The sequence below is a fragment of the Protomyctophum parallelum genome, assembly GCF_964188405.1.
Source record: "Protomyctophum parallelum genome assembly, chromosome: 16".
NCBI lineage: Eukaryota > Metazoa > Chordata > Actinopteri > Myctophiformes > Myctophidae > Protomyctophum > Protomyctophum parallelum.
In genome coordinates this window covers 31,027,638-31,053,459 of record NC_139711.1, presented here as the reverse complement: position 1 = coordinate 31,053,459, position 25,822 = coordinate 31,027,638, and the positions used below count along the sequence as shown (strand labels likewise).

Sequence of the window (25,822 nt, the reverse complement as noted above, 5' to 3'; positions counted from 1 at the left end):
TATTATTGTTATTATTACATGGATTATTGTTCTGATGTGAGCTTGTTTGTAAATGAGTGAGTTTACAAAGAAGCTTATTGTTATTATTATGATTATTATTAGTAGTATTGCTATTGTGATTGTTATTATTACATGGATTCCAAAATTGCTAAATATAAAAATAATATATATATATTTTATTATTGACATTTTTACAAACAAATAAATAGGCTAGTTACAGTAGCTAAGCTGCCCACTTAAGCACCCTGACCACACCCAGCACAATGACATTAGCACCCCTGGCTAGTTACAGTAGCTGCCCACTTAAGCACCCTGACCACTGCAACAATGACATTAGCACCCCTCCTCACCCCAAGGATGGCCTATAGGTGAAGAATGTTGTTTTTCCAGTTCTAGATGGGAGATCATTAAGATGCTGCTGCATCCTGTATTAAGATGCATCCTTACTTCCTTCCTTTCAAGCAATGGAATTTAATTGAATGCCTGGAAATGTACCATTGTTTAGTCTAACTATATACCCCCTTTGCCCCCCGTGGCGCCGGGCCTGCAAATCCAAAAGTAGTGTGAATATTTCCACAGCCTAATTACTAAAGGATAAACTATCAGTCTTCTCCGAAATCTGTCAATCTTTGTCAACTCAGCATGTGTTGACAATGCATTGTAAAAGTAGTGTGAATATTTCCACAGCCTAATTACTAAAGGATTGTGACTGTGGGGTGACAGACATACAGTCTGACATACAATAGGCTACACATGTGCACAGTTAATAAACAATGACCTAATATGTCCAGAGTTCTTAAATTAACATAGTTGGATTTTAACAGAAAGACAATGCCATAAATCAGTCAAAGTGAGTGACAGACTCAACAGTAGCACACAGCATGCAAGACAGCGTGCATGCACACATGTTTCTCCAGCTGAGATTTAGTGTCTCCATCTCTCTCTGGAAGAGGTTGCACATGACCTATACGGCCACACTGAGGCGCTCCAACACAAACACATGAAGCTTCAGCTGACACAAAACAACACCAGCTGTTTGTCCAAAACACACAATAACTCCTCTCCCACCGACGTCATGTGTTCATTTATCTTTAGCCATATAGACTCCATTTGACCCAAATCAACACCAATGCTAGCCTGTTTGTCCAAAACATACTATCTGCTCTCCACGTTTCTACTTCGCCACAACCTAATAGTAATAAATCTATTGTTGTAGATTGTGAGAAAGGGATGTCAGAAAGCCAAGCGTTGTCTCACAGCACAGCACAGCACCGTCACTCCTGTCAGCTAGGGTTGAGCTGCAGGGTCGAGCTGCTTAACGACAACACTGTCTGTCAGGCGTACTGTAGTAAATATAGGACTAATATGTGCATGGAATGGATAGTGTGTGAATCTGGGTTCAGCGCACACTCGCAATTGCGGCTGGAGGGCGACGCTACACACACACACACACACACACACACACACACACACACACACACACACACACACACACACACACACACACAGGGCGATGTGTGGATAAATCACTGAGAGTTGGGAAATGCGTAGGACAAGAAGCACGCACAGGCAAATGTGTTCAGAAGTACAACGATTAAGCCCGCACAGGCAAATGTTGTCAGAAGCATCTGTTTCGGTTTCGTTTGCGTGACGGTTTCGTTCGGATGGCTGGGCTCTGTGCTGCTAGTGCTGCTATGGAGCAGTGTAGAGTAGCCGTGGCTCAGGCTGCTTTAGAAGGGCGCGTTCACGTTATTGAGGGGTAAGAAACCATCCCGGTCACGTGGTTCATGTAACGCGTGTCACTGTGAAGGACTGGCCAGTCTGGCCCCAACATGACGATTTTGACGTAGGCTGTTGAGCTTGCGCAACAACAGCGTGTTTCACAAAAGTAATATTTGTAAAGTAAATAAGACATTTGAGTGAATGCAATGTAGCCTATGTTAATTCTGGGAGCGTGCAGAAATTATTTTGCATAGAGAGATGTGTGGTAAAAGTGTGGTTCGGTCGGAGATAGAGCACGGATAAACGGCCATGTGCTCGTGTACCCCCTGTCTATTAGGGTAGCAGGATATGAGCACAGTGTGCACTCTCTATCTCTCTTACACACGCAATCCTCTGCTGACCCATGCCTATAAAGGCAGACGTTGTTTAACTGAAAGATGCGAAAGTGATATTCACTCTGTCATCTCGCATTGGCACTCATGTTTGCCACAATGCTTATATAGCCACGAGGCAAGTAGGCAAGTCTTTATGTGTGTGTTTGTGTGCACATGAGTAGTGTGTGCATGCGAGCTAGAGAAAGGGGCAATGAGAGATGACCTACTTCTGTTTTTCCCAATGGAGGAACTGATTGGACTCAGTCAATGACATCATTGGGGGGGCAATGTCTGGTCTTGTTCCTTCGACTAGCTCCAACTTGTTAAACCTGCACTGCTCGTTAACTTTGCTCCTATCTGTATGTTTGTATGGCCCTTGACTGATCTCACAGCCAGTATAGTGACCCAGTGGCTCATGGGTAATGTAATCTCTGTTGTTGTGATGTGAATACCCACCTGGCTTCCTCCTCTCCGCACTTTGCTGACCCCCAGACCAATCCCCTGTCCCTCCCTTGGGCCATCTCTCCATTTGTCTAATGGCCAAGCTGGAAGAGTCCTGTCTCAATGTTTCAATCTCCTCACAATCTAGCTCTCTCATTATGCTCAGTAATATTTTGCAGTTGTTTTCAATGCTTGATTTAAGAGTAATAATGCCTCAATTTGTAACTACGACTCGTTATTATTTAGATGCATTTTCATTATTGTACTGCACAGATAACTATTTTTGCCTAAAGGCAAGACATTAGGAATTATTTCCCCTCAAACTCTGATTGTATAGTATACACATACAGTGCAGGGGCGGTGCAGGGACGGCGGTGGCTCAGGGGTAGAGTGCCTGGATGGCAACCGTAAGGTTCCCAGTTCGAACCCGGGCTCCCCCAGAGTTACTGTCGAAGTGTCCTTGAGCAAGACACTGAACCCCTAATTGCTCCCGATGTGCTAGTTGGTGCCTTGCATGGTTTCCGCTGCCATCGGTGTATGAATGTGTGTGTGAATGGGTGAATGTAATGCACAATCTCTGTAAAGCGCCTTGGATAAAGGCGCTATATAAATGCACCATTTACCATTTACCATTTAGTGCAGAACTGACATAGAGATAAGGACCTGAAGTCTGCTTGGCAATATGCAGATTTGAAGATATTGTAGATAGATTAAACAGGTTTCACTGGATATTCTGTGTAAATAACAGCGATAATGCTTCCACTCTGATGGACAATTTTGATAATGATTTGCCATGATGTGAGAGTCTGCAGGGGTCTAGGTCAAGGTGAATGAGTATGTCAAAAGACAAGTCATCAGCATCATTTATATATTAAATCAAAATGTGAATGTTGTTCTTCATGGAGAGTATCTGCAAGAGTTACTGATGATAAAACATATAGAAAAGAGTGAATACATTGTGATTTGTGAATTTTAAACAAAAGTATATGGTGGAGAAGAGTGATAAATGAGATGTTTATTGCTTACCTCTGCATGACACCTCCTGCTCTCAGGGAGGCCGAGTATCGCCAGTCTTGGCTTGGTAGCTTGGGCTGCAAGAGAGAGTAGAGTGATAAGGACAGAGTCTTAGGTACTACAAGAGATCACAAAGCCAAAACCCAATACCGTCTCATTAAGTCATAGGGAGAACCGCAAGGGCATACATGCATGGGCAGATGTGTGCACGCGTGCACACGTGCACACACACACACACACACACACACACACACACACACACACACACACACACACACACACACACACACACACACACACACACACACACACACACACACACACACACACACAATAATGGTAACAACTTGCATCTGCCTGTGGAGAAAAGTAAGTGATGAGCTGAAACGTGTAGCTCTGCTCTTCTCCTCCCACTCCACACTCCTTCTCCTCCTCCCTCCCCACCCCCTCCTCCAGCTCCTTTGAGGAAGGATGACTTTGAAATATCTCACTCCTCCGGCCCACTGACTCTGTCTCTGTGACACATACAGCAGGCCCCCAGGCTACCCGTCAGAGTTAGTCTACTCAGGGTCGAGATGGTACCATCCGTTACCATGGAGACCCAGCGGAACTCTCATACCGCTGCATGTGTAGATAGACTTCCATTAGAGATTGCAGCTGTCCGTATGTCCTCGGTCCAAGGACATTGTCATAACAAAAATCACAATTTTATCACACCGCAGATAATCTACCCTAAACCTTTTACAACAACAAGCAGGATTTACCTCAATCAAATTGTTGAAAACTAGTTTAATTAAATTTTGTCCTCACTCCATTCTGCTCATTGGACCACTTATTCGTTCTAAACATTTTTCCTCCTTTCGTCAAATCAAACCCTTTCGTGCTATTGTCACACTACATGCCTCAGTTAGTCTGACAGATTTGACAGGGTTAAAAGGGGAAGGGTGGAGAAGAGGTCAGCATCATAACAGAGCAGAGACAGACATTGCTGTCTGGTGACATCTTTCTTTGACATCGCAATATGCTGGCGATAGCTCAGCGTCAATGGAGTTTCAACAATGAAGGCATAAAGATATACAAATAAAACATGGCACACGTGGATGGTAATGAAATAAAACCCAATGAATGTGGCCAAAATACTGAAATTCATTGGTGTGTGTGTGTGCTCATTGTTGTTTACCAAACCATAGATGAGATTGCATTTGAACTGATCACATCTCAAACCACTAACAGAGATAAGCCGTTGTGACTGTGAACCCAAAAGAATACAAAGTTACGAAATGAAGTCCCTTTCACACCAAACAGTTGATATGTGACCCATTTCCTTTCCAATCAACAGGACAGATGTCTCCATCTTGCTGAGGCAGAATCGACCTCTGCATATCCACAGTAGACATTCATCAACCTGAAATCCAATATTTGGTCCTAATGAAAGTAGCCTGGTATCCCACAAGGAGCCATTCAGCATATTGTCCACTGGGACACAGAACAGAAGAAACCCAGATCACCACTACATAAGAATTACATTGGAATTGTTAGAGGTAGAAAGATGTGCATAATACTGTATAATATATGATCAGAATGTTTGTACATACTGTACATTTTAGGTGAATAAAGGCTACCAACCCAATGTACTTTATAATCCAAAGTAATATGATATATAGTAGTTCAAAATATGAAAAAATCTGCCTAAACAGCATTTGCTTTTGTGCATCTGCTTTGGCACAATGGTGACCGAAGGGAGACCGCTCTGCTCTGCCATATGGTGCATGTGCATGGAGCTAAATGAGAACAGACTACCACTGCAGGTTAGAAAACAAACATCTGGAACCAAAACGTGTCCTCAGTCTGAAATTCTCCCGCAAGAGAAGCAACACAAGTGCAGTCAGTCAGAAAATACAGTCATAGTAAAACATTCAGCCATACATACATTATGAGGAATTCATCAATTAGGGTTAACCACGTGAACCCTAGTATCCTGATTCTGGGGTGATCAATGTTCTGCGAAAATAGCAGATCTACAAGCTCGAAGCACATTACAACGTGATGCGTTGTGAGCTTGTAGATCTGCTATTTTGGCAAATATATTTGGTGTAGAGGGGAAATGGTAGGGGGCCTATAGACCCATAGGGGACTCTGGTCAATAAGTACACTGCAGGTTTGAGTGTATAGTGGTTAATTTAAATAAATACATAAACATAAAAACAGGGATAATGAGAGAACTCTTTTCCGTTTTGAGGGTCTAAACAAGACCCTGGATTTGGCGTCTCCTCTCTCCTTTGTTCCCCTCCCTCCTTCTCTGCCTCCAAGTGGACACCCATCGCATGGATACAGAGCTCACACCTCCGCCATCAACACGTTGTCCAATCACTTTGCATTCCCCACCTCATACACGCTGATAGAACCAATCCGGGAGAGGTTCAAAGAAACGCGTCGCTGCGTGGCAGTTAATTACATAGCGAGAACACACATGACTGGCATTTAATGAGGGAAATGCCAGGGGATAAGGGAACAGGACCTAAATATTATTTGTTCTCCTTTTACATTGTCTCTATCTATCCATTTTCCTACACTAGGCTAGAGGGCTAACACATTCTTTACATAAATATCACTCGTATACAATACTAGTATTGTATACAAGTTGTTTGTCAAAACCACATACAACCTACTACAACTACAACTACTACAAAGTTCAAGAATAGTTCAAATAAATACAGCCGAACCGAATCATATCAGTTGATGTGATTGATTGCTGTATGCCAGTGTTGTGCACAATGTGTGAAAATAGCTGCTATACAAGCTCAATGCGCTGCGATATGACACATTATGTCACACATTGTGAACTTGTTAATCATTTTTGCCTATTCCACAAAAATAGCAGGTGGTTAAAGACCATAGCTCTATGGCTCATTGTTGTGAGCCAGAGAGAAGTATATGACCTGAGGGTCAGCAGACAGGGGTCTCTTAGGGGTTCGCACACAAAGAAGAGGCTCAGTGGTGACCGCGCCTTTGCTGTCTCAGCCCCCACTCTGTGGAACAGAATTCCCCTCGTGGTTAGGTCTGCGCCCTCCGTTGAGTCTTTTAAATCACAACTTAAAACATTTTTATATTCACAAGCCTTTGCACCACCGACATGATCCTGCACCTTTCCCTTTAGATTATTCTGTCCTATATGCCTGTTGTTTTATTATTGACATATTCTGCACTGTATTGTATTGTATTGTTTTTAAATGTGCTATATAAATAAATACATTTGATTTGATTTGATTTGAGGGGGATTTCTGTGCAGTTTGACTGGCATCTCACTAAGCTGGTTGAGGGATGCTTCCCCTCTGTCCAGTGAGGACCAAAGGGCTGCACACTGGACCAGGACAGTGTGACACCACAGTTGACCAATATGACTGACTATGTGAGGTCACAAGGGCATGGTATACTGAAGCTCAACACAACATTCTGAGATGTTGTGTTCCAAGTAGACCAAACCTACTGGTCTTATAAGCAACAAATTAGTATTTTCTGAAAAGTCTCAGAAATATGTAGCTTCCCATATAAATAAAGTGAGAAAATTGAGAAAAGCACATCAACCTTCATCATAAACAAACAACAGCTCTCTAGAAAGCCAGACATGACGCATGCACGCACGCACACCCACTCACGCATGCACAACACACACACACACACACACACACACACACACACACACACACACACACACACACACACGCACACACACACACACAACACACACACACACACACACACACACACACACACACACACACACACACACACACACACACACACACACACACACACACACACACACACACACACACACACACACACACACACACAGCGAATATACACCCACTTGAGCAAAATACAGCTCCAACAGAGAGCTGCTGTTATGCTGCAGCTGTATCCCATCTTTAAAGTATTAACAAAAAAGTCATGTGAGAAACAGTGTACAGGGAAAAGCAGGGTGTGGCAATTCAGAATATTCAAAATAATGTATCTAAAGAACCTTAATTAAAAAAAAGCAATGTGACCAACAGTACCAATGAAAGCCCTCTGCAGCTTTGGAGCGTTAAATGCCAACCACTATCACACCAGCAAGCAACCTCTCTCCATGCAAGATATCTAAACACAGTTAATTTGTTCCCGCTGATCTCCCGTGCCAGCTGTAGCCTTAAAGGTTGAGAGGCACTGTTAAGTGACAAACATACAGAGAAACCAGGCAAAGATAAACACACCTGAATGGCAGTGGCATCTGGCATGCTGAGCCGCCGTACAAACATCTGGCTGTGCCCACTCTGGCTGGTGACATAGCCCGAGCCCCACGTGCCACTGTGGGGCCGGCCTGTGTTGTAGAACATAAAAGTGTCACTCCCTGACGTGGCAGTCAGGCATGTCTTATAACAGTAAGTTTTGGTCAAGGACCCATTTCCCCGCACTTCAATATAGTGCGGCTCCACTTTGAGGTCGCGGCGAAGCGCCACATTGTTGCCGGGTTGCCCCCCTCCCGCACCTACGCCGCCTCCTCCTCCACCTCCAGCCCCACCTCCAGCTCCTCCTCCACCCACCGAGGTGCCCCCTTCCGGCACACTCTTCTTGGACACACAGCACGGGGAGCAGGAGCCGGGCTGGGTGCAGTAGGCATGGCAACGTACGATAGCCAGCACGAAAATAGTGACCAGGAAGACGAAGGTGGTGGCGCAAAGGGCGATAATGAGGTAGAGGGTGACATCAGAAAACATTCGGGGACTGTGGGGCCTGATGATACGCTTGGGGTCAGGGCCCAATTTTGGCAGCAACTCCATGACGTGCACATGAACGGTGGCGGTGGAGGAGAGTGGGGGCAGGCCGTGGTCGTGCACCAACACCGTCAGCGAGAACGAAGTTGCGTTGTCCTCAACGACTCGCCGTGTGGTACGGATCTCACCTGTGTGCTCATGCACCTTGAACAGGTCCAGGTCTGCGTTAGTCTGTTCCAAGGCATACAGCAGCCAGGCATTCTGCCCCGCATCACCATCCCATGCCACCACCTTGGTCACCAACACTCCTGCCTCTGCAGTCTTCATCAGGGTCTCTGTGGTGCGTGTCCCATTGGCAGGTGGGTGGACGATTCTGGGCACATGGTCATTCTGGTCCATGATGTAAACATAAACGGTGGCCACACGACTGAATGGGGGCACGCCATTGTCCTGGGCTTTGACCTGGAAGTGAAATTCCCTCAGCTTCTCAAAGTCAAATGATCGAAGGGCATAGGCCTCACCTGTGTCAGGCTTGATGCTGACATAGCTGGCCACAGGGATGCCATGGTTGTTGTCATTTATGACGGTGTAAGTGATTCGCGCATTCTCCCCAACGTCAACATCTGTGGCCTTCACAACACACAGGGAGGCACTGGGAGTGTTGTTCTCTGGGACATACACAGTATATGATGTTTGCTCAAAGCGGGGTGGGTTGTCATTCACATCTGCCACGTTCACTTTGAAGGTCATGTGAGAGGAAAGTGCCGGGATGCCTCCGTCGATGGCAATGACTGTGACGTTGTAGGAGGATATGGTCTCCCTGTCCAGGAAGGCAGAGGTGATAATGGTGTAATGGTTCCGGAAGGATTTGATCTTAAAGGGAAGGTGAGGCATTATCTCCAGTGTCACCTGTTTGTTTGGTCCATGGTCACGATCAAACACACTGATCAGTGCTACAACCGTGTTGGCTCGAGCATCTTCGCGTACTGGAGTGAACAGTGAAGATAACACAATTTCTGGAATGTTGTCGTTCACATCCAAAACTTCTACCACCACTTTACAGTGCACTGGTACTGCTGCTGCACCCCTGTCCATTGCCTGTATGTACATTTCATAGGAATTCGTCTCTTCATAGTCTATATTGTTTTTTACCCGAATTTCGCCTGTGTTGGTGTCCATAGAAAACATCTCTCTGACCCTTTCAGGTGTGTGACTACTGAAGGAATAAAAAACATCCCCGTTGGAGCCCTCATCAGGATCCGTTGCATTTAACTTGATCACCATTGCGCCCCTGGGAGAGTTCTCTGACAGTTTCACTTTGTAAACAGAGCTGTCAAACGCTGGCACATTGTCATTGGAATCCAGGACACGCACGTTAATTCTGGCTGTGCCAGTGCGCTGCGGTGTGCCTCCGTCTACTGCCGTCAGGATTAGCTGGTGAGAAGGCGTTTGTTCACGGTCAAATGGCTTTTTAAGAATGAGCTCAATGTGCTTACTGTTGGCAAAAGGTTTGATGGAGTCGAGCGCAAGGTGGTCGTTTGGGCTGAGGCGGTACTGCTTCACCGAGTTGGAGCCGTCGTCCGCGTCCTGTGCGCCTTCGATGGGGAACCGGGACCCGGTGAGAACAGACTCTGAGACCTCAAGCTGGTATTCATCTCGAGGGAATTGTGGAGAATTGTCATTTACGTCAAGAATCTCCACATCCACCTTGTGCACCTCCAGTGGGTTCTCAACTACCACCTCGATGTCCCGAGAACAGGTGCCACTGAATTCACAAATGGACTCTCGATCGATGCGGTCACTCACCAGCAACTTCCCGGTGTTGTGGTTTATATTGAAATACCTCCGGCCGTGATCCGAAGTGATTCTGATGCGTCTGGTGGAAAGATTGTGTGGGTCCAGACCTAAATCACGTACAATGTCACCGACCACAGCCCCGTTCTCCAGCTCCTCTTGAATTGTGTACCGTATTTGTGCATTTGTAAGGCAGTGGAGTACAGACATCACCAAACAAAAATAAAAAGGCACATTCTTTCTCATGCAGTAACAGCATCGCACTGTCACAGCCATCGCAAGCAGGCAGGATTCGCAGACGGGCTGGAGAGATAGCTTTCCGCCTGTTTAGCTTGCTGTGCGTCCCCACCCGCCTCATCAAAAACGGGGGGAAAGTCCGTGCGTAACCTCGACTATGTGTTAGAGGAGCATAGCACCCTCTCCGTAAAACGTGTGTCGTTTAAAAGACAATTTGCTGTTGCATCCATGTTCTCCTTTGCCTGTGTTGGGCTAAGCTTGTTTTCTTCCTCTTCTCCGTAACAGACCCCTGCTTCCCTCTCGCTTTTCCTCCCCTCCCTGGCTCTCCCTCCCTCTTCCTGTGCGATGGTGTCTGTGGACTACGGGGGAGGGGGAGCCGCTCAACGATATACTGGCTGGCTGCATTTCAGCCTCTCCGCGAAAATAAGACAGAGTCACACTCATACTTTAAACAATATGCCGATAAAAAACGAGACAACTTGGTAGGGTACAGCGATTTCTCCTATACTGCCTTAACTGAGTGTTCTTTCTAACACTAGGTAAACAGATAGGCTCATGTGCACACACATATGGCGTTTTTTCTGAGGGGATGCATGAAGTGCCACCGCCCTTTTCATTGTGTGCTGGGATACATTACCGAAAGATTAATGAACCACCCTGGCGATCACACTTCCCCTTTTTATTGATCTAAACTACCAATTATTACCTCTAACGAAAGAGCTTTCTATAACGAAAGATACATGTGTTGCCATGTCTTTATTTTAAGTGGGCTAAATATGTCTGTATATATTTAAATTAACATATGATTATGCAGGCTACCACAAATAGATCACTGACTCAACTGTAAAGCAAACCAGTGAAAAAAACAATCGTTACACATAGATCCAAACCATTCTATGGTTTGTTTTATTATATTTTATTATTATTTCATTATATTATGTGCAGTAATGACTGAGTATAGGTGTGATTATAATGGTCTTCAGCTACTGTAACTGTATTATTAAGCCCTTGCGCTACCGTTGAAATTACTATTTTCATTAAATGTCAGCACGATACCATTTTGTGCTCCTTTGTGATCTCAATTGTGCAATGGACATGTTGTGCAATGGACATTGTTGAACTTTTCATCACGTGGGTCACTGATACATCCTCCAGATGCAGACCCTCTCCATTATGTCACAACTAAACTGCTAGTCTGGTCTCTCCTCCTGGCAGACAGATATACATGAATTTGCCTCCAGTCCAAAAGAGCCCCCCCATTTATATATCGCCTTTATCCAAGGCGCTTTACAGAGATTGTGCATTACATTAACCCATTCACACACACATTCATACACCGATGGCAGCGGAAACCATGCAAGGCACCAACTTGTGGGATTGACAGGCAATCTAAAAACATAGGCTACTGAAATCAATGTTACTTTAATGTACACACTTTAATTTCAGTTCTGTATTTCTGTTGTTTTAGGTGGTTAATCTAAGCATCTATCTCAGAAGACAACAGAAAATAAAGAAGAAGGACAGCGGCCGTCACTGCAACAACAAGAATACAACCATTTTAGCTTATGCATGTATTTGTAAAGAAACAATTTTAGTATTTCTTAATGGTGAACATTTATTCTAAACAAAGTTAAAACCCTGGCACACATATATATATATATATATATATATATATATATATATATATATATATATAGCATATGTGTTGTGAACATGAGCCTTGGTGTATTGCAAACAAACAGATTTAACAGATTGAAAGAGCCTATTTATTTACTTGGGTGGATGTGAGCTGTACTATTCACATGTAATTCTGTAAAAGTAGTGCATATAAGGTCATAAGGATGGTGTTCCATTGTCATTAAAGTCATTGTTTTGTCCGAAAAGTAGTGTCTAATTGGTCAATTAATTATTCTATAGCTTTACATTCCTATATGAAGTGACTTTGTCCACGTGTGAAACAAATGTGTGAAACCCAGTGAAGATGTGGGGGCTGGATATTATGCATTGCATAATTTATGTATCACCCTGTCTATGCTTGTCTCCTCAAATGGAACACTCAATCAAACTGCTATTGGATGCTAAGTTCTATATATTACATTAGTGAAATTCCCTAAGACACTAACATCTATTTTTGAATGGTAATAATGTGTTTAAAATTATATTTTATGTCTAGACAAATTATTGTTCACATTTTGGAGAAAAAAACATGCACCGGTAACTCTATGACACCGGTACGTTGCATTTTGGGAATGCGCAAAGCATCCTGGTTGGAAAAGGCACCAGCGCGCACCTCCTCTTTCACCCTGCTTTCAAAGATGACAGACGTTCAGGATAGTTTTAGTCATTTAACTGTTCCTCAGTTAAAACAATATTTGTCAGATCGTGACATTGTTGTCTCGAATGCACTCAAAAAAGATTTATTAGCCCGTTGTCGTGCCGCATCTTTTTTAAATCTGCAACCTAAGCTTTCACCAAAAGAATATTCAGCAGAAATTGAGAACCAGAGACGGACGAAACTTATTTTGGATGGGGGCATAATTTCCCTCCCCGATCCTGATACCCTCCATGACGGCTGGGAAGACAGCCCAGCAAGCTATCCACACTTGTTACAGGGTGGTGTAGAAACCTACCTTGATAAAAGTAAGTAATTAAAAGTAAGCAAATGAATAATAATAGGCGTGTGGGGGGGGGGGGGGCGTAGGTGCCGCGCGTGTATGGGGGGGTGTAGGTAGTCTGTGTGTGTGTGTGTGTGTATGGGGGGGGGGGGGGGGGGGGTAGGTAGGCGTCTGTGTGTGGACATAGGAGATAGATAGATATTAGCCCTATGTCATCTATATGATTTATTAATGTATGTAAAGGTGGACCCTCTTGTAAACAAGTGTAATGCTTAATTGGGTCGTCCACTCACAGTTGCAGTCTTTGTATTGAGTTTGTGCTTGAAATGTACTGTAATTCTGCAAACTGTTAATAAATGTATCAACAGTTCAATAATATATGTTTTATTCTCTCAGAAAACCGTGCAATTGGCATATCAACTGGTGGTGCTGAGGCTTTGAGAGATGGAAAGTCGCTTCATCTATCAGATCATGTACAGAATGTACAATATAATGGCATAGGTGAAAACGTGCCATATTGTTTCCTGAGGGCCACAGTTATTAGGGAAACCAACATCTCTAAGGCACCCTATCAATGCTGGATGATTGTCCACAAGTCTAAGGCATTGCTAGTGGAAGCCTTCTGCTCCTGTCCTGCAGGGTATGACCCTTCTTATTTAATTTAAATATAGATGCAACTACAGTTTTCCACAAACTAGTTTAAAAGTATTTTGACCAAGCCACCCTAATTCATACTCTGTGTCCTCTCATAATACAAAGGTTACGCGGCACATGCAAACATGTGGCATCCCTTTGTCATCTGGTAATTGAGAAAGTGGCACGAGGAGAGAACTCAACCGTGACTCAAAACAGACAAAGTTGGCATGCGCCATCCAAGAAGCTCCACAGTGCACAGTTCCTGGAAAACATTCACATTCAAAAAGTTAAAGGTATGTGTACTGTACAGTAATAATTTAATTGATCATTTATTTTGTTTAGGTGGCTGTCATTTTCTGTGTTTTTCCATTCTTCCCTTCTATCTGTGATACAGAAATGTACACAAATAACTAAGTCCATTTCATATTGCTGTCCACTAATTACATCAAAGTCTAGCTCTTGTATATGTGAAGCCTCAAGGCCCTATATTCACTTAAGCCTGCCAAATCATATTACCTAAGACCAGTTTTTAATTTGCCAATTTCAGGAAACTGTGTCATTGAGGAGACAGTGTGTCGGTCTCGGAGGTTTCAGTATGACCCTCGTGCACTACCTCACAGAACCCCAAAAAGTATCCATGACATGGACCTTGATGGGCTCAGGGAAGCTACGAATGGAAGTGCTGCGATTTTATGCTACCTACCAGTTGCCCCTGATCCAGCACATACATTCCCTGATGTAAGGGACTGTGGGGTAGTACATTTTGAGGAGGCTATGGAACAGGAGACAGTACTACAGCAAGTGAATGCTGCTCTTCCCCCCACTCTCACAGCCCTAGCAGCAACACACAACACTTCCCCAGATGAGTTTTACCATGCAGCTGTAGAACCACTGAACCCAGATTGTGTTTTAGCTGTGTCTGAATACACAGCTGATCAGGCAAACTCTGAAGACTGGCGTGAATACAGAGTTGGGCGTGTTACAGCCAGCAAAGTACATTCAGTTTTAACCAAAGTGAAGCATGATGGAGAAATAAGCAGCAAGAACACTTCTTTGCTGAAAGAAATAATGAACTACATGCCACCAGCTCATTCACCAGCAATCCATTGGGGCAATTATAATGAAAAATCTGCTGTGCTCAACTTTGAGAAGCTGAACCGACGCAAACACAAAGGCATGAAAACAGTCCCATGTGGGCTTATTCTCTACGGCCAGCTTCCCATAATGGCAGCATCACCAGATGCTCTTGTGACCTGCAAGTGCTGTGGCACTCGGCCTCTTGAGGTGAAGAACCCGTTCAAACATCGGGCTCTCAGTATCTCAAAGTTTGCTGAGCAGCCAGATTCATGCCTTCATGTGACATCAGCAGGTATGGTCAAGACACACCTACCTATACATAGTACCTACCTAACCTACCTACCCACACACACACACACACACACACACACACACACACTGTGCATTCATGTATATTACTCTTCTCTACCAACAGGTGAAATAAAGTTGAAGGCAATGCATCCTTACTACTTTCAAGTCCAAATGCAGATGCTTGTCACCAGTGCAGATGTGGGATATTTCTTTCTGCAAACTGCTTCCCCATACAACCGACACCACTCAGAAGAAATCTGCTTTGACCCCTTGCTGGTGGAGGAGATTATACAAAAGTCGACACATTTTTTCCAGTCTATCATACAACCAGAGTTACTGGGAGGAGGGTTGAAATGCACAATGGAGAAAGGTGTGGATGGGGTGGCAAGTACAGCAGGCCCAGAGGTGGTTGAAAGTGCCACAGAGCTGCCACCATCAGTACTTGAATAAAATACATTTGAAAAAAACAGTACACTTGAAATGACTGTTGTTTACATTTATTTTGCATTACATATGCATAACTTCAGTTAAAATGTATTCACTTTTTGTTTACAATTATTAATGCACTGCATCCGTTACACTAACTAACCAAAATGTCACATTTCAGTACTCAGAAATTACTTTGTTTACATTTAATTTGCATAACATATGCATAACTTCAGTTTTTTTGTTTTTTTACAATTATTTGTTGCACTAACCAAACCCCCTATGCCTATATGTCAGTGTCATTTCAATGGAATTATGGGTGGCTGTAAATTAATCAGAGCTGCCACAACTACTACAATATCATCAAAAATGTCAAACATGTCTAATGTGACTTCACATTTCATTATGTCAAACTCCTTAATCCTGCCGATAACACGTTCAATGTGAATTCGAGCATTAGCAACTTGCTTGGTTCTTCTATCATCAGCATCTGAAAACTGCTTTTTGTTTTTCAAAAATGGAGGGATTACAAGGGTCACTCCTTTGTCAAGAAGTAGTTCTTGGATATTGAACCCTCTGTCTGCCAGCAAGTAATCACCCATTTGTAGTAAGTCAATGATACCTGACCTTTTGACTATTTCCTTGTCACTCATGCATCCACCTGCTGATTTTGACACAAATGACACAGTTCCTGCTGGACTACATGCCACCAGAATTTTAGCAGTAGGTCTTCCCTTGTATTGTGAGTATATCTGGCTATTGGCTTTTGCCAGTGAAGGCCTTTGTATGGGTACCTCAGTGCAGTCTATGATAGCCCGCACATACTTGTACTTTTTGAAGCACTGTGGGTAGTACAGGTGAATCTCCTCTCGTTTAGGCCAATATATAAGAGGTTCTAATTCTTTTGAGAGCAGAGGCACCCATGTAGATATGATATTGGATACAACACTGGTGCAGATTTGGAAAAGATGGGCAAGGAACCTGAGTGACAGATTTAGTTTCAATTTCATCAGAGTCAACAAAAGTTCATTCTCATGGGACAATTTCCGCTGTGGTCCTGGTTTGTTATCTGCAATCAACTGGTACTTCTTCACTGTTTTAGACTGCATTCCTTTGAAATACTGTAGAGAGGGCAGTTTGGATTGCACCTGATTAAACACCCACTGGAAAAGTGCATAGTTCTGTAAGCCTGTGTGCAGACGCATCAGATCATCAGAATGCTTAATGGAAGAAATGTCATAGTGTACTGGCAGTGGCAATGAAGAACTATGTGTCTGGTGTGATAACCTTCGCTCCAAGTCATCTCTCTCATGTAAGAGTTCATCCTGGAGGTCAACTCTGTTAGCAGAGAGCCCATCTCTCTCCTGCACATGTTTTTCTTTCATTTGACAGTTCTCACACACACATGAACATGTACAGGCACTCATTGGCTTCATACAGTAGTTGTGTTGCTCCTGCAGGTCAGATGTACTATATGATGAAGATTTGTATGGTGATGACTGAGGTGTAGATGGCTCAGAAAAGTGACCAACATTCTGATTCTGTATAGTAGGCCTATCTTGAGCACTGTAGCTGTGGTCCCATGACAAAAGACCGATGGGGGGTAAGGGTTGACTTGTGTCTTCCTCATTAGGGCCTGGGGACTGGCTAGAGGTTTCTGTACCGGGCCCTGTTCTTTTTTGTTTGTTGGTGGGAATGTCCTCAGCACTCTTTCTCTTCACCTGACCATGCCTTGTTGTCAGATATGTGCTGTCATCAATGTCCGGAGACCAGTTGCTAATTATATTTTGAATTTCAATGTTGTCACTGTGGCTGTCCTTGTATAAATACCCCCTCATATACAGGGATGGATGGGGATGTATTCCAATGGGTTTTCCCAATAGAAAATGGTTGCTGCAGATTCGTGTGTTGTCACCGATATTGTCGAGATCTTTTCTATTGATGAGCTTCAGCCAAAGTGATCGCCATTTGGGAGGGCATGTGTGGAACTTCAGCTCATGGACATGCTCTTTGATTACCCACCTAAAACGTCAGAATATATACACAAACATTGTTTACCTAATGCTTAACATGGCTTTACACTCATGTAATGTAAAATAACATCAAATTAAACAAACTGAAATTACAGTAGTGTGTAGTTCGAAAATAAGTAAAATAAATAATGTATTTAGATATGTGTCAATTAATGCATTGATGGGATTACATTAATTATTATTACTACAATAGGCGTACTACAAATTAAAATGTTGACCATAGCAAACAAAGTATTGAACTAGCAAACAACTCTAAACATGTATTAATTAAATCCCTTCAACTGGACCTTTTTTCCTGTCAGTAATAGGCCTAAATACTAATGACACCTACAAACGAGGGAAAGGTGAAAAAATTAGACAGTAAAACGTCAAGATCTATCCAGAATTCCACATGTAGCTATATTTACATCAGAGAAATAATACATGGGCAGTTCACTACCTAAATAAAATAAAGTGGAGCACTGGCGACTATATGTAGGCTGGCTATTTACACTCACTTGGATTTATATCGACGATCATTGCTGCACATGTAAACGGCACAGCGATCTGATCCACCCATTGTGTTGATCACAACATACTTTTCTTATTGAAAATGACGACGTGCTGAGATTGTCAATAAGATGATGCGTGTGCAGGTTAGTAGGTTACCTTTCACCCATAGGCCTTTGCGCATACCCAAAATGCAACGTAGTTGATTGATTGAAATATTTATTAACAGTTTGCAGAATTACAGTACATTTCAAGCACAAACTCAATACAAAGACTGTTAACTGTGAGTGGACGACCCAATTAAGCCTTACACTTGTTTACAACAGGGTCCACATTGTTCAATTCATCAAACATAGATCTGATAGATTCAGATGTAGCCTGTTTCTCCAAAATGTTTTAACTTTCATGTGAACAATAATTTGTCTAGACATAAAATATAATTTTAAACACATTATTACCATTCAAAAATAGATTTTAGTGTCTTAGGGAATTTCACTAATGTAATATATAGAACTTAGCATCCAATAGCAGTTTGATTGAGTGTGCCATTTGAGGAGACAAGCATAGACAGGGTGATACATAAATTATGCAATGCATAATATCCAGCCCCCACATCTTCACTGGGTTTCACACATTTGTTTCTCACGTGGACAAAGTCACTTCATATAGGAATGTAAAGCTATAGAATAATTAATTGACCAATTAGACACTACTTTTCGGACAAAACAATGACTTTAATGACAATGGAACACCATCCTTATGACCTTATATGCACTACTTTTACAGAATTACATGTGAATAGTACAGCTCACATCCACCCAAGTAAATAAATAGGCTCTTTCAATCTGTTAAATCTGTTTGTTTGCAATACACCAAGGCTCATGTTCACAACACATATGCTATATATATATATATATATATATATATATATATATATATATATGCGCCAGGGTTTTAACTTTGTTTAGAATAAATGTTCACCATTAAGAAATACTAAAATTGTTTCTTTACAAATACATGCATAAGCTAAAATGGTTGTATTCTTGTTGTTGCAGTGACGGCCGCTGTCCTTCTTCTTTATTTTCTGTTGTCTTCTGAGATAGATGCTTAGATTAACCACCTAAAACAACAGAAATACAGAACTGAAATTAAAGTGTGTACATTAAAGTAACATTGATTTCAGTAGCCTATGTCTTTAGATTGCCTGTCAATCCCACATGTTGGATTACATTATTATATGCTTATATACTACATGAACTTCTTAAATGTTGACCATAGCAAAAAAGAACAACAATAGGACTAATACGATGCATGCAAAATAAATACAAATAAAAACTAAGGGACATAACAGACTTTATTATTAGCAGTAGCAAGCTGACAGAGTGAGGCAGTAGCCTTAAGATAACGGCACACTTTCTAGCGACAATTCTACAGATATATGAATTTCCACTTACTTGGCTTTATATCGCCGATTATTGTTGCACATGTAAACAGCACATCGGTGTGGTCCACCTATTGTTATGTTTATCAAAAAATACTTTAATATTAGAAAATCACGGAGAAGTTCAGAAGCGCAATAGTAAACACAGCGGGCAAGATACTTCCTGGTCCCTTTTCAGCCCACAATGCTCCGCGCCTACCCACAATCCACCGCGTTCTTTGCAAGATGGCTGTATCCGCGAAACGGCCTATCGGGAGCAAATAGGGTTTCAGTGTCTTGCTCAAGGACACTTCGACAGTAACTCTGGGGGAGCCCGGGTTCGAACTGGCAACCTTACGGTTACCATCCAGGCACTCTACCCCTGAGCCACCGCCGCCTGAGCCACCGCCGCCCCCACATAATCATATAGCAGACAAGAGGGAGTGTTCTGCTGTGCTGTGTGGTCGCAGGTGGTCAGGCTAGTGGTTAAATGGCCAATGGCTCTTCTCCTAATTACTACAGTCTCTGAACCCATGTACTTTAATTAAATCCCAATTTGGATTTGATTGCACTAGGAGGGCCTGTACACACAATCAGCACAGAGAGACAGGGGTAATCTTTTGAGATGCCTAATTTCATCTCTACACAGAAACATGTCATGGGAAAAAAAATAATGAATAGAAAAAGCAGCCTGGGGAGCAAATCCTTCCCTCAATAACATATCTTCTTTGTTGTCCACACACACACACACACACACACACACACACACACACACACACACACACACACACACACACACACACACACACACACACACACACACACACACACACACACACACACAATTCACATTTTATTGAACCATTCCCTGATAATCTATAACTACTTAACGTTAAAAACTTTTACATTATTTCTGCATGGTACCTGTGCGCTATATTTGAAAAAATAAGAAAAAAATTAAAACATGGTACAATATCTTCTATTTTCATTTTCACTTATGCCATAGAGTGGGATATACAGTTTTTTTTTAAGTTAAACAATATAGTGTTTGCCCCTGTGTCATCGTGAATCACCCGTGCCACTGGATCATGATGTACATTGTACACTCTCCATCCAAACTTCCTTACCCTAGCTACAACTGTCACTATTGGCTGGCCTGCCTATGGCAATCAGAGAGGCCAGGAGATGAGAAAAGATAATGATAAAGAGAGGCCATAATGGGACTTTGCCATTGCATATTAAAGCTTTGCTGGATTGGAATTCTGCATATCGGACTCGTTCCAGTGACCAGCTCACACTAAAGGTCCCCAAAGTAAACACTGAAATGGTGACAACAGCATTTTTGTTTTAATGACCCCCCACAGGGGGGTTTGATTACAGACCTACAGACCTAGGTATCTGCAATTGCTTTTAAACGTGTTGTACCACACAATAGAGGAACGTTTATTTGGTTTAGTTTTAATCATTGATGTGAATATTGATGTGAAAATGAAATTGTGTGATGTATCTCAACGACATTGCAAATGAGGGCAACCTCAATCAATGTCTTTTGAGATTAAATAAATGAATGAAAAAAACGTATATCCATAAATGGGTGTGATGGCTGCATGCGAATGACGCAATTTATTCTTTTGAGCCACTGTGATAAAAAAGGCGTCAGATATACATGTGGGCTGCACGCTACAGCAACTGACATTCAGCAGATTTGCCCAGTGACACGTACAGTACCTCCACACACAACGACTGGAAAGAAGGATGAATAGAGGAGACTTGTTTTCATGTCAATTACATGAGCTCTACCATCTGCTCTCTATTGTTTGTCTCACGGCTTGCCCCATATCTCTCTCTCTGTATGCTGTCTCTCCTCAACCATAGCCTAATTCAAGGGCAGGTAACAAACAGTTCTCTATGCACATACTTGTTAGAATCACACCCATCTGTTCTAGTGTTAATTGTGTGCCACAGAACTGTGTGGATTGTTTCATTTTCTCACTCAAGGGGTTTCAGATTAAGTTATCTCCCTCCGCAGGATGACAGACGCCGATGATTACCTGTTACTGTATGATTAAACAAGCATTTGCGTCACAGACCTAAGCCTCTGCCGCTCCATAATTCACTTTCTTTTCTGCCTTTGCTGAAACCTCCACAGGTTCACTCTTAATAACCCGTTTCCAGCTCTACCCATCATTTCTCTTGACCTCTATAAAGTATCTCTGTACGGTCACAGTAAAAGCCTCAGTTTAGTGTGATTTATTTTTTTACAATAGATACATGAACACAGACTTTTACTGTGCACCCAAACAATGGGACAGGCCCATTTTTGTGAAGAACACTTTTAAGGAGTACTATAGTTTTAGTCCCGGGGAGACATACATATATATACATGTCTCCTTTTGGTCTCAAGCTAAAAGGTTTGGGTACCACTGTTCTAGTCTACAGCTCTGTAGTCCTACTGACACAGTAAAAACATATAGTTTACTCCCTGAGTGTGAAAATAGACCCAAATGAGCTCGCAATTTTACCAGGTTTTGGGAGTCAAATGAACACAAAGAATTTAACTGTGTGTCATTCTCTCAGTTTATTTTCCCCCTCCCTCATCCACCGTTTCTACTCCCTCCACTTCTCAGTTTCTGGTGTGTCTCTGTCTCACACACCCACTGTTCAAATTGAACACTGTGTTGACTGGAGGGCACACAAAGTTCTTAAGTGGCTTAGTTTGTGACCCAAACAGACAGGGATGGATAGAAAGAGAAAGATATGGAGAGAGAGAGAGAGAGAGAGAGAGAGAGCAAAATGGAAAGCAATTTAGCTCTAAACAGAGAATACACAGTAGCAGAATACTTGAGCACAGTTACTGACCCAAAACTAAGGAAAACATTAACTCGTTTAATTAATATAGACTCAGTGAACATAGTATTGCGATTGAGAAAGGCATAGGCAGACCTGGCTCCCAAGAGAAGACAGACTGTGCACCCACTGCACACAAAACGAGGTAGAGACAGAGCTACACTTCCTAACCGTCTGTCCACTGTACCAAGACATCAGAGACATATACTTTCCACGGATTACAATCACCCAAAGAGAGTTTGAAAACATGAGTAATGACAAAAAACTGTTGGGTGAAGTACAACAATGTGCAAACACAGCAGTGAGATTTGTGAGCTGCTGTGACAGGAGAAGGATGTCAAATGGAATACAAGCACCTTAAGGAATACAAACCATATGTGTACACTGTTTATCAAAAGTATAAAGCTAACGTATTCTATATGGATGTATATTGTATAACTATGTCTGACAGAAAATGCTTTTTATAGTTTCACAAGATAGTATTACCCAACGTGATAATATAACACAGCTCTGTTTACACCTTTATTTAATTCCTATTTATATCCAATATTTATTTGTAAATACATTCTTCTGTTTTGATTGTCTTCTGCTTTGGCAATGTAAACATACGTTTTCTCATGCCAATAAAGCTCCTTTGAATTTAATTTAATTGAGAGAGACAGTCACAGTCACAGTCAGACCGACAGACAGACAGACAGACAGACAGACATAGCTCTGACTCGTAGCTGCTTGCACGAGACGATCTTTTCACCTTAAGAATATTAATGACCTTCTCCATATTCATTGAACAAGATGGTCACCATATTAATAACCCACCCTTCACTATGACTCTCTCTCATTAAAGCTGTAATAGGTTCCACTCTAAAAGCCATTCGTACTGCCTGCCTCAAGCGTCTGTTATGCCATGTGGAATGCCATGTGGAACCTCCAACCCCACCACCACCCTCAAGGCCCATTCTCCCTGAGTCATGTCCCAGACTGCAGAGATCCACCAAGAAATGGATCACGTGCAGCCTGCATGGATGAATCAAGACTTTGCCTGTAATTCAGTTACACAATATAGGGCAATCTTGCAGAGTTGTTGGCACACATTCCCCCATAGAATACAGCCTCATCAGCTGTATCACTCTCTGTTCAGATATAGAAGACAAACTGAAAATGACAGGGGACAAATAAATGTGACTACCAAATCATTTTTAAATCAGTTATCACACATTGATTTTAGCAGCACATGCTTGTTTTCCCACTAGTAATAAGTGTATTGCAAGGGGAAGAATGGTTAACTTTTCTTCCTTTATTTACCCATGGTAGTAGCTGAGCACAAGTGCTCATTTTCAACAACGCCCTGCACATAGAAACACACAGACAGACACACACATTAAAACCTGGGATCTAACCAGTACAGTCTTATACTGTTGGCCACTAAGCAGCTCCACTGGAGCAGTTGGGGGTTCAGTGCCTTGCTCACGGGCACTTCAGTGGTGTTCGGTGAGTGATGACCAATCACTTCCGGCAACCTTTTGGCAACAAGGGCGCTCCTCTAACCCTTAGGCCACCGCTGCCCCACAAACTTAGGCTACTTAGCCTACTATTAAGATACAACATATTTGTTAACCCTAACTGACAAATAGGTTATCATATACCAGCAGTAGAGGAGCCAAGCATATTGGGCTATCAGTACTAGTAGTAGGCTTGTATTATTTGAGTCCACATATCAGATATTTTCTAGAGAGAGAGAGAGAGAGAGAGAGAGAGAGAGAGAGAGAGAGAGAGAGAGAGAGAGAGAGAGAGAGAGAGAGAGAGAGAGAGAGAGAGAGAGAGAGAGATTGCAGGCTGTTGTGTGGGTGGACAGCTAATTGCAGTGTCTGTGGTGCCAGGAAAGTGCTATACAATAAATCTATACAGACAGTGGGGCAATCAAATTATAACACAGGAGACAGCTTGGACTATCAGTCTTGTGCATTATTCATTATTCTTAATATCAGTGTTAATTTCATAATCTTTTGCTATTTGAACATATTAATTAATATATCACCACAGCCTGAATTAACACTGTCCTCTGCTAAGTATAGACCTATCACAAATATGACAATGGATTGGTGCCCCAGGAACGACAAATCTATATTTTGGGAACTATGCCATAATGAAATAGAAAAGTTAAAAATGTTTGTATGGTCTTATTGCCGAATTAAAAACGAGTGATTTACAAAAGAGAAGGAGAGGCAAGATGCATGAGTGGGTGAAGAGGTGGAGCAGACAGTGAAATTGGTCCCTCTGTTGGTATAAAATGTGTAGTACAAGTGAAGCATAGATTATACTGTATGTGATTATCCCACATTGGCTGTGTGCAATGCACAACCCTCTCCATACTCTAAGCCGAGTCAGCATTGAAACTTGATCTCAACATGCTGTGTGAGAGAGAGGGAGGAGAGATAGATTGACAGAGAGAAAGAGCGAAGACAGAGTGCACAGCAGTCATTTAGATGCTCCCATTTCCAATACAATGAGATACAGAGGAGAGATGAGAAACAACAGACATCATGGAAAGAAATATCGAACAGACAATGCAGCTCTGTCAGTTCAAGGACAAGTCCTGTATTAGAGCATTACTAATTGAAAGAAGCAGGAACAAGATCTTGATGGGAGCACTACATGTTATGCCTCATAGTATACAACCACACCCTGAAAAGATGAATCTATAAAAGGAGCCACCTTGAAACACATGTACTGTATGACCCACTTACACGCAATACGCATCACCTATGCAACACCATGTGAGCACAAGACATCTGACTGAAGTTCCTCGCAGTATATCAACCTAACAAACTATATGAGAGATCAGGCCAAGCTTGTTTGTCCTGGACCACTCCCCGAAATGAGGTCATCCTATCTGGGTGAGTATGACACAACACACGTCCCACAGCCTCTCTCTCTCAGTGACCAATGGTCCTCATCAGTGATTCGATATTAAATTAAAAACAGGATAACACTAAGTGAATTTTCTCATTCATCATATTTGTCAGGATCTTGAAAATACCCGACCCTGTCTGTGAAATGAATTACCTCCCTGCTGCTGCCTTTTTAGTGTTGTATATTACAAGTGTATTAAAATATTTCTATGATAGCTATCAATCATTGAGTAGATATCTATATTTGTTTCAAATGTTAGACATTAGTATGGGAGAAAACAACATTCTGTATTGCAGTGTGGTAATAATCATTATAGCCAAATACAAATGCATGTCTGCATCCATACTACGCTGTCTCATTATTAGGTTGGACATGCAAAGTAACTTTCCTTCATAACATTTCCAATACAAAGTCCCATGCAAATAATAATCCCTTTACCCAGGTGTAAGCTACACAGTAGGACAGAGTGGATTCTCTGGGTGACTTTGTTTGTGTCTGTCCCTTGCGTATTTCCTTTTCAAGCTAAAGGGCATGAAAGGACTAAAAGCAGCGTAAATCCCTCCCCACAGGTTCATGAGAGTGTTAAACAGTGCCTCGGCTGCCTGTGCATAAATCAAACAGATTCTTGCTGTGGCGGTAAACAAAGCTATCAGGAGGAGCAGGCAGGCTTTGAGTGTGTCCCTCTTTGGATCATCTCTGTACGGGATGGGACCCGCAGTTCTGAGCATGACAAAGCTAATCT

The 25,822-nt window shown here is 42.4% G+C and overlaps 2 protein-coding genes across 4 annotated transcripts in view; both read right to left on the bottom strand.

Annotated features, from left to right (window-relative positions):
• LOC310873735 (protocadherin gamma-A8-like) overlaps window positions 1-25,822 on the bottom strand; it is a gene marked incomplete at both ends in the record, with an annotated part of 83,186 nt that overhangs the window by 29,529 nt on the left and 27,835 nt on the right. The window lies entirely within an intron of this gene.
• Window positions 1-25,822, bottom strand: part of LOC310872940 (protocadherin alpha-C2-like) — a 65,199-nt gene that overhangs the window by 19,379 nt on the left and 19,998 nt on the right. For 2 of the 3 annotated variants that reach the window (XM_083785144.1, XM_083785145.1), the window contains exon 2: window positions 3,564-3,628. In XM_083785144.1, the coding sequence (XP_083641270.1) occupies window positions 3,564-3,628 (65 nt within the window). Of the gene's footprint in view, window positions 1-3,563; window positions 3,629-7,804; window positions 10,634-25,822 lie in introns of those variants that run through there. The other variant, XM_083785143.1, reaches the window with a different exon arrangement.